Consider the following 13,089-nt stretch of genomic DNA (forward strand, 5'->3'; position numbering starts at 1 on the left):
CCATGATTTCCAGCATCCTGTGGCTGTCCTCCATTTTGTGATTGTAATTTTATGTTAAAGAGGATTAGGGTGGGATTGTAACACTTACCAGGTCATATCCCTGATCCAAATTAAAGGGAGTTTGCCTGGGGTGTGGCCTGGAAGCAAGCAGAGAGTTGGGGACCTTATACCACCAAGAAAGCAGTACAAGGAGCAGAGTGTGTCCTTTGGACCTGGGATCCCTGCGTGGAGAAGCTCCTAGTCTGGGGGAAGACTGATGAGAAGGCCGACAGAGAGAGAATGCCTTCCGCTGGACCTGACAGCCTAAATTTGGACTTTAGTCTACTTTACTGTGAAGAAATAAATTTGTTTGTTAAAGCCATCCATTTGTGGTATTTCTGTTATAGCAGCACTAGATGACTAAGACAGAAGTGACTACATTATATCACAACACAGAGGATAACTACATCATTGCATAACTGCCAAATCACTGAGGATCATGGGTCATCCAAGTTGACACTCAACCTTAGCCATCACAGCCATTTATAAACCAGGGTATAAAACTCCTTCCGTGTTTAAAAAACTCCAGAGAACCTTAAAGTTTTCAGACTCTTTGACCCTATAATTCTACTTCCAGATCCAACGAAGTAACTAGAGCTGAAAAGAATTATGTAAAAATTATAAGCGGTAACATATTTACGAGATGAAAAAAATCTAAATATCTAAGAAAAATGATACTGTATTTATGAGATATTATGCAGTGGTTAAAAATGTTTTCTGAAGCAATTTTAATTACATTAAAAAGGCTCATAACCTTATGCTAAATGGACAAAGTGGGATAGCAAACCATATGTATTGATGATCCAGGTTAGGTTAAAATGTATATATTATGTGCATTGAAAAAATACAGGAAGAAAATAATAAAACCATCAACAGTTGTTTTCATTTAATATGAAATTGAGTAACTTTTATTTTCCCAAGGGTTTTTCTTTTTTCCACGAGTATGCATTACTTTTGTAAATACAATTTAAAAGTTTTATAAAATTACTGTCCTTACCACAGCACTGCTTCATGTTCTTTGAGTGACACTGAAGAAAAGTAGGCTTTTTCTCTTTTGGCTCCATCCATCTCCCCAATTTCATTTATCACTTCCCTACACATTCTACTTTTTGACCACATTGAACTTCTCACCTTTCTCTCCACACAATGGGAAATTTCATGACTCTGTGCCATTGCATATGCTGTTCCTTCAACCTGGAATACTCTTTTCTCTCTTCCATACTTAGAAAATGCTTAGTCATGCTTCCAGATTCACTTCAAAAATCATTTCAGGTTCCCGAAGGCACAGTTAACTACTCCAGGCCCTTTGCTCTATATTTGGTTTATATCTGTTACAGCATTTATTACATTATAATGTGGCTCATTTATGAGTGAGTTTGTCTTCCCCATTAGTTTGCAGACCTATCTGGGGTGGAGTACATGTATTATTTACTTTTCTATCACCAGTAAGCTACTCAGTGAATGCTGAATAAGTGAAATTTATTTTACCCTTTTTGCAAAAAAGAATCCAAATAACTGAATCGATAAAATGAAAATGTATGATATTGGAAGTAAGCTCTTTGAAAGGGTGCATACAAATCCTGAAAATGGGAGAATTTTACAAACACTAACAAAAGACACCTCATTCCAGATGTCAGGTCTTTGGAATTCAGAACACTTGCTACCTGATATTTTCAAGAACTGAGAAGGGTCTAAGGTTTAATCTTATTCTTCTTACAAAATCCAATGTTAGACCATATGATTATTTTCCTAGGCCATGGTGCTGAGTCTACAGAGGAAAAAAAAAAAAAAGAGCATTAATTGCTCCCTCTCTTCCCTTACCTTCCAGGGTCTAAGGTGTTCCCTCCTCAGGTGCCAGGATTTTTTCTCCCCCTCATGAAACTGGTGTGTTCCACCCCAGTAGCTGTAACTACAGTTTTTTTTCCCAATCATCCCTTACTTGTACCCAGATCTTTTGTCTAGAAGGATCAGCTGTGAGAGGGACAAGGATATTTTTACAAAATTTACAGAGTTCCATTTTATCCCCAATTTTGGCCTGTGTAGTACACTGCAGAGTGACTTGCAGAGCAATGTACTCAGCCTGTGGCCTAGGACCATGTCAATTCAATCTGCCTGGACCAGAATTAAGTTTGAATCTGCTAGGCCCACTTTTGGCCAGAGATCTAAAGTGTTCCCTCCTCAAGGGGCATGTGTACCAATCAGGCTGCTCTGGGGTTGTCGTTAGGTCAAAGAAAGATGCATCATGCCCAGAAATGGTCAGGGTTGAATCCTGAGTTTTTGAAGTAGGTTAAGTAACTCCCCACCCCTATCATCCTGATCGTCACCCAGAAGGTGAGCAAGAGAAGATGAACTGTTTCTGGGGATGATTGTATTCAATGACCATACTGCCTTACTAAATTTTATGGGCTAGAAGGAGGTGAGGGAGATAATCTGAAGTCTTTTTGAGTTGATTTTTTAGAAAGCCATTCCAATGCTCAACAATACAAGGTGCCTGCAGATGGTGAGTGTGGAATGTCCATTGAATACCTTGACAACTGGCCCATTTTTGGGTGTCTCTTGTCTTGATTCCTCTTGCCCCCAACTCCTACAGGGGTGATGTGGAGGGGCCTAGATGGATGGTGCACACTAAGTTGCATTCCAGGAGAGGGACACTGAATGCAGGGACTCTACCTCTTTTACAGCAAGTAGTAAAGGAGAAAGATGTGGCAGTCTGCTTCTGTAAAGACTTGGAAACACTATGGGGCAGTTCTATTCTGTCCTATAGGGTCACCGTGAGTAGAAATTGACTCGCTGGCAGTGGATATAGCAAGTAGTAAGAAAGCCTACTCTCTGTCCTGAAGACATCACTTCATCCTTCAAGGTTGCTTGTTACAACTTAACTCTGAGAAATAGCCTAGATAAAGGGTGGTCAGGGCCTTAAACATTCTGGGCATAACCAGCAAGATGGGTAGGAGCACAAGAGCCTCATGAATGATAGTCTTCCAACAGATACGCCCTGTGAAACCATCAGTGATCTCACATTCCATGCAAATGGCCAATACTGGGAGGGGGGAGGTGACGATCTCTTGAAATAAGAAAAATTGCTTCCTTAATTCATTGTTCATTATCAGCATCTTCTGCCTGGTGTTTTTCCATCCATAAAATAAGGCATTATTTATTTATTTAGGCTCTATGGTTTTCTTCTAAAATAATAAAGGCTGTCTTTCATAGCTGTCTGATGACTTAGCTTCCTTTTTTTCGTAGATATTCTCCTGGAAAAAAACAAAGCAGTAACTTATCACCACGATATTATTCATTCATTAATTTATTTATTCTACAAACATTGTTGAGTAACCACCATGTGCTAGGCCCTGGGCTATGTACTGGAGACACAAGAATGACTAGGTAGTCAAGACACAGCCCCTGCCCTCAAGGAGCTCATTGTCTAGTAGGGAAGACAGACATACACAAACACCAATTTACACTCCACAGTAATAAACACCAGATAGAGGTATTTGGAGCTGAATCTTGTAGCATGAATTGGTTTTCCAGGCAAAGAAAAGGAAGAAGGATACATATGGCTGGGAAAAGGGAACAGAACAGAAGAGGGTTCAGGGAAACAGAAAAATCTGCTGCTTTCCTTTCCTTGTGCAGTCTATGATTTAAAACTGATTACAGTACTTTATTTTTAACAAACTATTAATAAAAGTAAATTTGAAAGCTAAGGCTTAACTCATCAACAGCACTAATCTTTTCCTTAATTTGAGTGCTTGGTAGTACTTAGCTTGCCTTCCTTTATCGCAATCATGACAGAGAGAAACTCTGGGAGAATAGGATGTATTAAGTGACAAAAGAGAGGCATTAGTGGTTCAGTGGTAGAATTCTCGCCTCCCAAGGGGGAGACAAGGGTTTGGTTTCTAGCAAATGTACCTCATGCACAGCTACCACTTGTCTGTCAGTGGTGGCTTGAGTGTTGCTATGATGCTGAACAAGTTTCAGCAGAGCTTTCGATTAGGACAGACTAGGAAGAAAGGCCTGGAAATCTACTTCCAGAAATCAGCCAATGGAAACCCTATGGATCACAACAGAACACTGTCCAATCTACAACAATAATGGGGATGGGACAGGACCAGGCAGTGCTTCATTCCATTATGCATGGGGTTGCCATGAATCGGGGCTAACTTGATGGCAGCTACCAACAAAGTGACAAAAGAAGTGGGCTCCTGACAAGTTAGCTGCAAGACAAATCGTGCAAAATAAATCAGACTTGCCCAGTGATCTTGTGTTACAGATTTGGAGATGCAGTCCCGGATGAAATTCTCACTAGAATAAACAAAAGACCAAGACCACCAACATATCTATTTCTATCCATATCTACATCTATCTACTAAAATACAGAGCCTAGCTCTGTTGTATACAGATTCAGTTAGAAACGAGGCAACTCTTATATAAATACACTAGGAAACTCAGTCTGCTTTTATCCTCCAGCTTTACTTTATAGAGAGATCACAAGAAATTTAAGAAAAAAAGTCATGGTTCTCTCATAATTCAATAATACTAAAAATAAGTCACAAAAAAGCTTGTAAGATAAAAACTGTTGTCCGTGTACTTAAATTTTTTTTTAAATTGAGGACTTAGAATTAAAGCTATTAACATTTTACAAATGTGTGTGATTCACTAATATGTTTGTTTTAAAACAAACCTGATTAATTTGTGTTAGAGAAGTAGCATAGCATCCTTCACCTAATTACTGTTGAAACATTTTCTTTAATTAAGAAATTATTATGTTCCTAGAATCTTCATGATAAAGTTATCTTAATGGTTATAATACTTTCCAATTTTTCTATAATAATTATGTATAATTTTTTAACAGAAAAATACATTTAAAAGAAGATACATGAAGGAAATACAAGTAATGGGACAAGTAACTGGCTCCTGGTTGGGTACCAGCCTTGTTCATCCCTCATGAGCATCCAACCACTTCCAAGACAGCCTGTCTCAGAGTAGTGGGATCTTAGTGGCATGATGTCAGCTGTGTCCTTCTAACCAGCAAACATTCTTTTGTGGCCCTAAGCAAGAATCCCAACCTTCCTGCCAGCCAGAGAATCTGTCTTCATTACAGGTGTCAGGCATCCTCTCTGGTCCACTTTTGCACAGGTCTTTGGTCCCCTGAAGCCGTGTCTCCACAGGAGACTTGGGGAATCTGTCCTGGGTCCTATCTGATGACTCCATCTAATTGACCATCTTCCTAGCCTCATTCTCTGAATCTACATGTCTGTGTTCTGCCTTCCTGCTCCTGCTCAGCCCCGCTGAAACTGAACCTCTCTCAAATCCTGACACCTGCTCAGAAAGGGTCCTTGGTAGTTGTAATGTCCTGTCCTTTTGGGGCTGGAGTTCACCTATTCTGTTAGGTGTTTCCTAAATGGTGCCTTTTCCAGCTCAGTCCTGTTTGCTTCCAGCATACCTCATTGGCAGCTGTGTAGCATGGTTTATGACAGTTCCTTCTAGGGAGCTATTTATGAAAACTGGGAAAGTCTGTAAATGTACACACCTGTATGTATGTATTTTGCTTCTATGATGGTACTGAATTTCTCAATTAATCCTTTAAGATTCAGCTCTCTGGAGCTTTCCCTAACTCTGTTCCACCTACCACCCACTGTCGTGGAGTGGATTCTGACTCACAGTGACCTTATAGGACAGAGGAGAACTGTCCCATAGAGTTTCTAAGGCTGTAAATCTTTACGGAAGCAGACTGCCATTATCTTTCTCTTGCAGAGCGGCTGGTGGGTTTGAACCACCTACCTTTTGGTTAGCAGCTGAGCACTTAACCACTGTGCCACCAACGCTCCTTCCTGACTCTGCTTCAAACCAAAAAACCAAGCCCATTGCTGTTGAGTCAATTCTGACTCATAGCAATTCAGAAGGCAGAGACCTGCCCCATAGGGTTTCCAAGGAGTGGCTAGTAGATTTGAACTGCCAACCTTTTGGTTAGCAGCCAAGCTCTTAACCCTTGTGCCAATTTATTTGTTCATCAAACATATATTAATTACCTATTCAACATCATGACAGAGAAAGCATGGCCCTGCCGACACCCCGATTTTGGACTATAACTTGGGGGGAAAAAGCCTCTTATAAGCCACCCAGCTTGTGGTATTTTGTTATGGCAGCCCGGGAAGCTGAGACAGGAGGCAACTTACCCAGCTTCTCTGTGGCTTCCACACAGACACTAGGATACATGCCCTCCGTGTAAGTTGCCACCAGAAGATACAGATGGGTCTTCACAACCACCACACCAGTGTTTTCCTGGACAACGAATAAAACACAATGCCCTTCTCTTGGTCCTCATCAAGGACCAGCAGTTACGCTTCAGTCACATTTTTCACTTCTTGACTTCCATATGTTCACATATTTGTTTTTGGACTCTCCACTCTTTTCCACTAATTAAGTTGTCTTTACACAAAAAGTTACAGACTGTTGTAATAATAGCATGTCGATTTTGGAAAAGTTCCCAATTGATTGTAATATATCCCTCTCTGAATGAGAAGAACTGATGTAATGGAAAATTTTGAAATTTATTAATCCTGGCACCTCCATTTTCTACTGCCATGACTATGGAAGAGTTATTTAACCTTGTTAAGCCTTAGTTTCCTAATCTGTAAAATGAGGCTATTTATAATATGGATGAAGTGTGCCTAATCCATATAGGGTATCCAATAAATATGAATTTCATCCCTTTAATTCGTTTGATGCAACAGGGAGCTAAGAGAGATTTTAAGGTATGACATATATATATATATTTTTTTTTTTTTAAAGGGGGAAGATGTAGAGATGTAGAATATGAAGGCTGGACTGGAGTGGAGTGAGACAGTTCAGACAAGACTCAGTGGACAGTTTCTCCAATGAAAGCTTCTCTAAACCAGGTTCTCTGATAGTGTTATCTTTCATATAGGCCATCTTGGCATTAGACTGCTATCTCAGACATTGCCTCGAGGCAGTAATGGCCTTAGTTTGTTTTATGGATAGGATGAGGAGGACAAAAAAATTAGAGTCAAATTCTTAAGATTTTTATCCAGCTGTCTTTAAATCTTGGCCCACTCACATTCTTAGCATAAAGGGAATAGTCGTCTGCCCGGACACATTTGTAATCCTTTTCCCTGAAATACAATCCCTCTCTTCGAGTTTGTAAAGGGTTCTTGGCGAATCCATTCACAAGTGTTCGGACATCACTGGGCATTACCTGCAGAGGTAAAAGAGTTAAACCAGAGTCAATAGCTATGGCTTGCAGGCCAAATTTGGCCTCACTGCCTATTTTTGTTTAGCCTGCAAGCTAATAATGGTTTTTACATTTTTAAGCGGTTAAAAAAAATCAAAAGAAGAATATTTTTGACACATAAAAATTATGTGAAATTCAAATTTCAATGTCCATAAATAAAGCCACACCCACTCTTTTTTGTATCGTGCCTTACATCTGAAGAGTAATTGCGACAGAGACCGTATTGGTTGCAGCCTAGAAATATTTACTATCTGGCTCTTTACAGGAAAAATTTGCTTCAAATACTTATGCCCAGGCTTGCTTTTTCTTACATTAAATCCTGGTGATGCTACACAGAGGCTCCGCTCCTGAAGTTTGATGAGGGCTGCACTGTCCACATGCTTCGTTCCCAGAAGGGTATCTAACAGTAATGTCTGCAAATGGCTCATGCTGTCTCAGCTCTGAAAAAGGGAAGCGATAACACTCTGGCTGGATTTTAAAAGGCATGGGAATACAAAAGTCCCTTCAGACTTTTAATATCACTAGGTGTACTTTGGAGCCCTGGTGGCACAAGTGGTTAAGCGTTTGGCTGCTAACCAAAAAGGTCGGGACCAGTTGAGCCTTGGAAACTCTATGGGGCAAATCTACTCTGTCCTATCGAGTTGCTATGAGTCCGAATCCACTGGACCGAAACAGGTTTTTTTTTTCTTTTTTTAATGGGTACTTTGGAGCTCTGGAAACCCTGGTGGCATAGTGGTTAAGTGCTACGGCTGCTAGCCAAAGGGTCAGCAGTTCGAATCCACCAGGTGCTCCTTGGAAACTCTGTGGGACAGTTCTACTCTGTCCTATAGGGTCGTTGTGAGTCGTGATCGACTGGACGACAACAGGTCATGTGTACTTTGGAAAAATGAAGAGTTGGTCTATCACCTAGTGTCCACCAATATTTAAAGAGAAATACAAAAATCCTAAAAAGTCACAGTTCATAGAGAGTGGGTTCCAAACCCTTGCAGTTGAGTCTGACTCATAGCGACCCTATAGAACAGAGTAGAACTGCCCCACAGGGTTTCCAAGGACCAGAGGGTGGATTCGAAATGCCAACCTTTTGGTTAAGAGCCAAGCACTTAACCACTATGCCACCAGGGCTCCTGGAAAACCACAGCCTCATAATTTTCTAGCTAGGTCAATGGTTTGCATCAGAGTCACCTGGGGATGAACACCCTCCCCTCTCCCCGCTCAAAAAAGACAGAGGCCTCACCCTTAGGGATCCATTTTCAGTTGGTCTAGGGTGGGTCTCAGTCATCAGTATATTTAACCTTCCCCTCCCCCCCTCGTGAAATGGGCAGCCAGGATGGAGAACCACTGAGGTAAGTAAACACCGCTAGTGAAACGTGCTGGTCATGAATCTTCACATTCCCCCCCACTGACCAGCATCAGCGCCAGAGTAGACACTGATCAACACCCCAGTGGACCAAAAACATCTTTAGGGCACTTAAACCAACATTTTCACAAAAGTCCCCAGGTCTTCTTGGACCATGGTCACCGGAACAACCTCTACAAACACTTGCCCTTCAAAGGGATACTGAAAGGCAGACACCTCTTTTTCTGCCACAGCCAACCTGACGATTTGTCTCAAGGGGGTTCCCGGAGTAGGGCTGGGGGGACAGTTCATTCCCAGTTCGGTTGGCTGCTAAGCCGCGTTTAAGAAACCGAAAACTTGAGGGAGGAAAATGGGCCACACAACAGCAGAACCAAAAATCCTCCCGGACCAAGAAACCACCGCTCCCCGACCCACCCCTTAACGGACGCGGAGGAACGTCGGGGTGGAAAGGCGACGTGCACTGCCATTGGCTGTGACAGCTGCCCGTCACGGAGATGCAGGGACTGGCCCGTCGTCAGGCGAATCACGAACTGCCAGGGTGAAGTGGCCCCAGCCGGCTTCCAAATTCCTTCTTCGTCAGGCTGGGCCTGGAGAGCGCGGGGCACAGAGTCGGCGCGGGCGAGAGTCGCCTGACGCGGGCCCCGGCCGAGTTCGGAGTCCTCCGCCCGCTTCGGCGCCACGGGGACTCGTTGTCGTCCGCCGCAGCGGAAGGGCCACGCGGGGCTGCGTCCCGGAGACATTGGACCGAACCTTCTCACAGTCCGGAGAGCAGGGCTCTAGCCGACTAGGCTGCAGGCCGGGCCGGCTCCCTTTCCCGCCGCAGCCGGACGGGGAACGGGGGCCTCCGGCCCTCGGGCTGGGCGCCAGCGTGGTCGACATAGCCGAAGGCCCTGCTGGTGTCGGGAGGGGAGCGTAGGTGCCCGTCCCGGCCTGCAAAGCTCCCTTCCAGAGGCTTCCGCGCGAGAGGTTGTCGGCCCAGGGTTGGGGGTCGAGGCAGCAGGCATCTTGCTGACAGTTGTGGGAAGAGAGTGGCAGCTGTAGGTGTACAGCTGGCGCAAAGTGCAATAACAGCGTCTTCTTCAGATAGACTCCTTGGGGGAAGGTTTTGGGGTGCTCTTAGCTTGAAGACTCGCAAACGTTGCCCGGAAACTCCTCCCTCTTCTCTAAATAGCCAGGCCTGTGTGTTTCAATAACCGGAAACTTGCAACTCTTGCCTTTACCGAAACCAAACCCGTTGCGGTCGAGTCGTTTTCGCCTCATAGCGACGCTGTGTTTGAGGGCCACCAAAGTCAGAGAACTGCTCAAGTGCGCCCCTAGAGGCCAGGCTGAAATTGCCACACCAGCTTGAATGGGATACACTGTTGGAGGATGTGGGAAGCCACTCCAGAGACCAGGGGAGGTGGGAGGAAGGATTCAATCCAAAGAGAACCTCCCTGCTTAAAGGAGGCTGGCTCTGAAGACTTCATCAGAAGCCAAATGAAGGCCTCCTGTTAGGGAAAGCGTGGGTGGCTCATGTTGGTAATCTCTTACACGTCCATTCATTGGTCATGCTATCTAGTAATATTTAAAGAGAAAATGAGATGTTTGTGAGTTTATATTACTAAATAAGCTAACTTTTAGTTTTTCTAGGGGCTCTGTTATTTTTGATCACAATGCAAAATTTAAACAGTGATGAGCTGATACCTGGCACACTTCCCAAACTCAACTCAAAAGAATGGTTGGAACCAAAGGCACTTTCTTTTATAGAGGTACAATAGCATGGCATTTTGAAGTTTTTGTTTGAGTAGCAGTGAGAAGTGGCTTGTGCTAAATTAATTTTTTTTTGTATTGTTTGTTTTCTATTTCATTGACTTCTCTTTATTATTTCCTTAGTTCTAACAACTTTCTTTACTTTCTTTGGTCATTGATTGTATACCTTTATTAGAAAAATAGAGCATTTTAAGCTATAAATTTTTCTAGAAGCACTGTGAAAAAAAGTATTTCTTTTTTTCTAAGCAGCTTTATTAAGATATATTGATGTGTAATAAACTGCGTATAAGACAGGCCTGGTGATCTGCTTCGTAAAGGTCACAGCCTTGAAAACCTAGTGGAGCAGTTATACTCTGCATATATGGGGGTCACCATGAATCAGAATCCACTGATGGCAAACAACAGCAACAACAGACTGAAAGTGTAGAATTTGATAAGTTTTACCAGATGTATACATGAATGAAGCCATCACCACAATAACGATAATGAACATAGTCATCACTCCCCAAAATTTCTTCATGTAATCTCTCCCTTTCTTCACCCTCAAAGCATCCACTGATTTGCTTTCCATCAATTTAGTTTAGTTTGCATTTTCCAAACTTTTATACAAAAGAAACCTTATGGTGCAGATTTTTTTTGTCTGGTTTCCTTCATTCAACATTATTATTTTGTGGTTCATCAGTGTTGTTGGTGTTGTGTGTTGTTGTGCGTATCAATACTTCATTCCTTTATATTGCTGAATGCCATTCCATCATATGGATATAGCCCAGTTTGTATAGCCTCGCAGTCACTCACCTATTCATGGACGTTTAGGTTGTTTTCAGTTTTGGGCTATTGCAAATAAAGCTATTATGAACATTCATATACATGCCTTTATGGGCATATGCTTTCCTTTCTCTTGGGGAAGTGTCTAGTTGTGAAATGACTGCTTTGTATGGTAAATGAATATTTAAATTTTTATGAAACTGCCAAATTGTTCTCCAAAGTGATTGTATCATTATATTTTCCCACTAGCAGTGTGTGAGTATTCCAGTTGTTTTCACATCCTAGCTGACATTTGTATAGCCTTTTAATTTATTTTTTTCCTGTTTAGAATAGTCTTTTAAATTTGAGACATTCTAACACATATGTAGTGGCATCTCATTGTGGTTTTAATTTGTATTTCCCTAATGACTAATGATGTTGAGCATCTTTTTGTATGCCTATTTGCCATTTATATATCTTTTTGGGGGAAGTGTCTCTTAAAATCTTTTGCTCATTTTTTAATTGGGTTGTTTTCTTATTGTTGAGCTTTTATTATTGAGATATAATTCATATACTATAAAAGTCACCATTTTAAAGTGTACAATTCAGTGGTTTTTAATATATTCACAAGGTTGTGCAGCCGTCACCACTAGTGATTAATGGTGTTGAACATCTTTTCATGTGCTTACTGGCCATCTGTAGATCTTCTTTGGAGAAAAATGTACTCAAATCCTCTGCTCATTTTTCGGCTAGAGTATTTGTCTTTTCATTGTTGAATGTTAAGGATTCTTCATATATTCTGGAGGCCTTTTTTTTTTTTTTTTAAATCAAATACATGATTTGAAAATATTTTCTCCTACTCTGTGGCTTGTTTCATTCTCTTAACAGTCTTCTGAAGAGCAGAAGTTCTTAATTTTGATGTCCAGTTTATCAGTTTTTTCTTTCATGGATTGTGCTTTTGGTGTTGTAGCTATAAAATCTTTGCGTAACCTGAGGTCACAAATATATTCTCCTATGTTTTCTTGCATAAGTTTTATAGTTTTAGGTTTTACCTTTAGGTCTATGATCCAGTTGTAGATGATTAAAAAAAAATACAGTATGAGGAATGAATCAAAGTTTACTATTTGTCTGCTTATTTATTTGCACATAGACATCCAGCTCTTCCAGCACCATTTGCTGAAAAACTTTTTTTTTCTCACTGAATGCTTTTGTACTTTGTTGAGAATCAGTTGACCAGATATGTGTAAGTGTATTTCTGGACTTTGTTCCATTAATCTGTATGTGTTTATATGAATACCACACTCTCTTGATTACGGTACCCTTATAATAAGACTTCAAATCAGGTAATGTAAGTCCTCCAACATTATTCTTCTTTTGCAAGGTTTTTTGGCTAGTCAAGGTCCTTTGCATTTCCATATGAACTTTTTAAATAGCTTGTCATTATTCTACAAAAAATCCTGTTGGCATTTTGATTGGGATTGTTTTGAGCTATAGATCAATTTGGGGAGAATTGACATCTTAAATATTGAGTCTTCTAATCCCTGAACATGGTATATCTCTCAGCTTATATAGATCTTTTTAAATTTCCCAGAACGTTTTGTAGTTATCAGTGTACAGGAGTAGGAGATCTTTTTGTCAGACTTAACACTAAGTAGTTAATATTTTTTAATGCTCTTTTAAATGGTACTGTTCTTAAATTTCAATTTCTGATTTTTTTCTTGCTAGTAAATAGAAAAAAAAAAAAAAACCCTGATGGTGTAGTGGTTAAGTGCCATGGCTGCTAACCAAGAGACTGGCAGTTCAAATCTAGCAGGTGCTCCTTGAAAACTCTGTGGGGGAATTCTACTCTGTCCTATAGGGTCACTATAAGTCAGAATTGACTCGATGGCAGTGGGTTTGGTTTGGTTTAGTAAATAGAAATACAATAGATTTTTTTTCTTGATCTTGT

At 41.1% G+C, this 13,089-nt stretch overlaps 2 protein-coding genes across 11 annotated transcripts in view; one reads left to right on the top strand and one right to left on the bottom strand.

Annotated features, from left to right (window-relative positions):
• Window positions 1–923: 923 nt before the first annotated feature.
• PFN4 (profilin family member 4) lies at window positions 924–9,150 on the bottom strand. 7 transcript variants are annotated; one of them, XM_049902768.1, is made up of 5 exons: window positions 8,526–8,572; window positions 7,603–7,731; window positions 7,118–7,255; window positions 6,216–6,321; window positions 924–3,290 (listed from the first exon to the last, which is right to left on the bottom strand). In XM_049902768.1, exons 2-5 carry the CDS (start codon window positions 7,717–7,719, stop codon window positions 3,262–3,264), a joined length of 390 nt encoding a protein of 129 aa, XP_049758725.1. In that variant the 5' UTR covers window positions 7,720–7,731; window positions 8,526–8,572; the 3' UTR covers window positions 924–3,261. The 7 variants fall into 7 exon arrangements, with proteins under 7 accessions (XP_049758725.1, XP_049758720.1, XP_049758721.1 ...); XM_049902763.1 differs by lacking the exons at window positions 924–3,290; window positions 8,526–8,572 and adding an exon at window positions 9,063–9,150 and having other exon boundaries at window positions 5,007–6,321; XM_049902764.1 differs by lacking the exons at window positions 924–3,290; window positions 8,526–8,572 and adding an exon at window positions 8,887–8,983 and having other exon boundaries at window positions 5,007–6,321.
• Window positions 9,151–9,917: 767 nt separating this feature from the next.
• FAM228B (family with sequence similarity 228 member B) overlaps window positions 9,918–13,089 on the top strand; it is a 33,109-nt gene continuing 29,937 nt past the window's right edge. For all 4 annotated transcript variants that reach the window (XM_049902752.1, XM_049902753.1, XM_049902755.1 and 1 more), the window contains exon 1: window positions 9,918–10,396. In XM_049902752.1, the coding sequence (XP_049758709.1) occupies window positions 10,301–10,396 (96 nt within the window). In that variant the 5' untranslated portion in view covers window positions 9,918–10,300. The remainder of the gene's footprint in view (window positions 10,397–13,089) is intronic.

The sequence above is a fragment of the Elephas maximus genome, chromosome 12, assembly GCF_024166365.1.
Source record: "Elephas maximus indicus isolate mEleMax1 chromosome 12, mEleMax1 primary haplotype, whole genome shotgun sequence".
Taxonomy (NCBI): domain Eukaryota; kingdom Metazoa; phylum Chordata; class Mammalia; order Proboscidea; family Elephantidae; genus Elephas; species Elephas maximus.

What these genes read in the sequence shown, in the direction of transcription:
- PFN4 (XM_049902763.1), bottom strand. Translation starts at nt 7,719, where the DNA reads ATGAGCCATTTGCAGACATTACTGTTAGATACCCTTCTGGGAACGAAG. An exon ending in TAGCATCACCAGGATTTAAT is followed by an intron (nt 7,256 to 7,602) that starts GTAAGAAAAAGC and finishes TTACCTCTGCAG; the next exon opens with GTAATGCCCAGTGATGTCCG. An exon ending in ATTCCCTTTATGCTAAGAAT is followed by an intron (nt 6,322 to 7,117) that starts GTGAGTGGGCCA and finishes TTCGTTGTCCAG; the next exon opens with GAAAACACTGGTGTGGTGGT.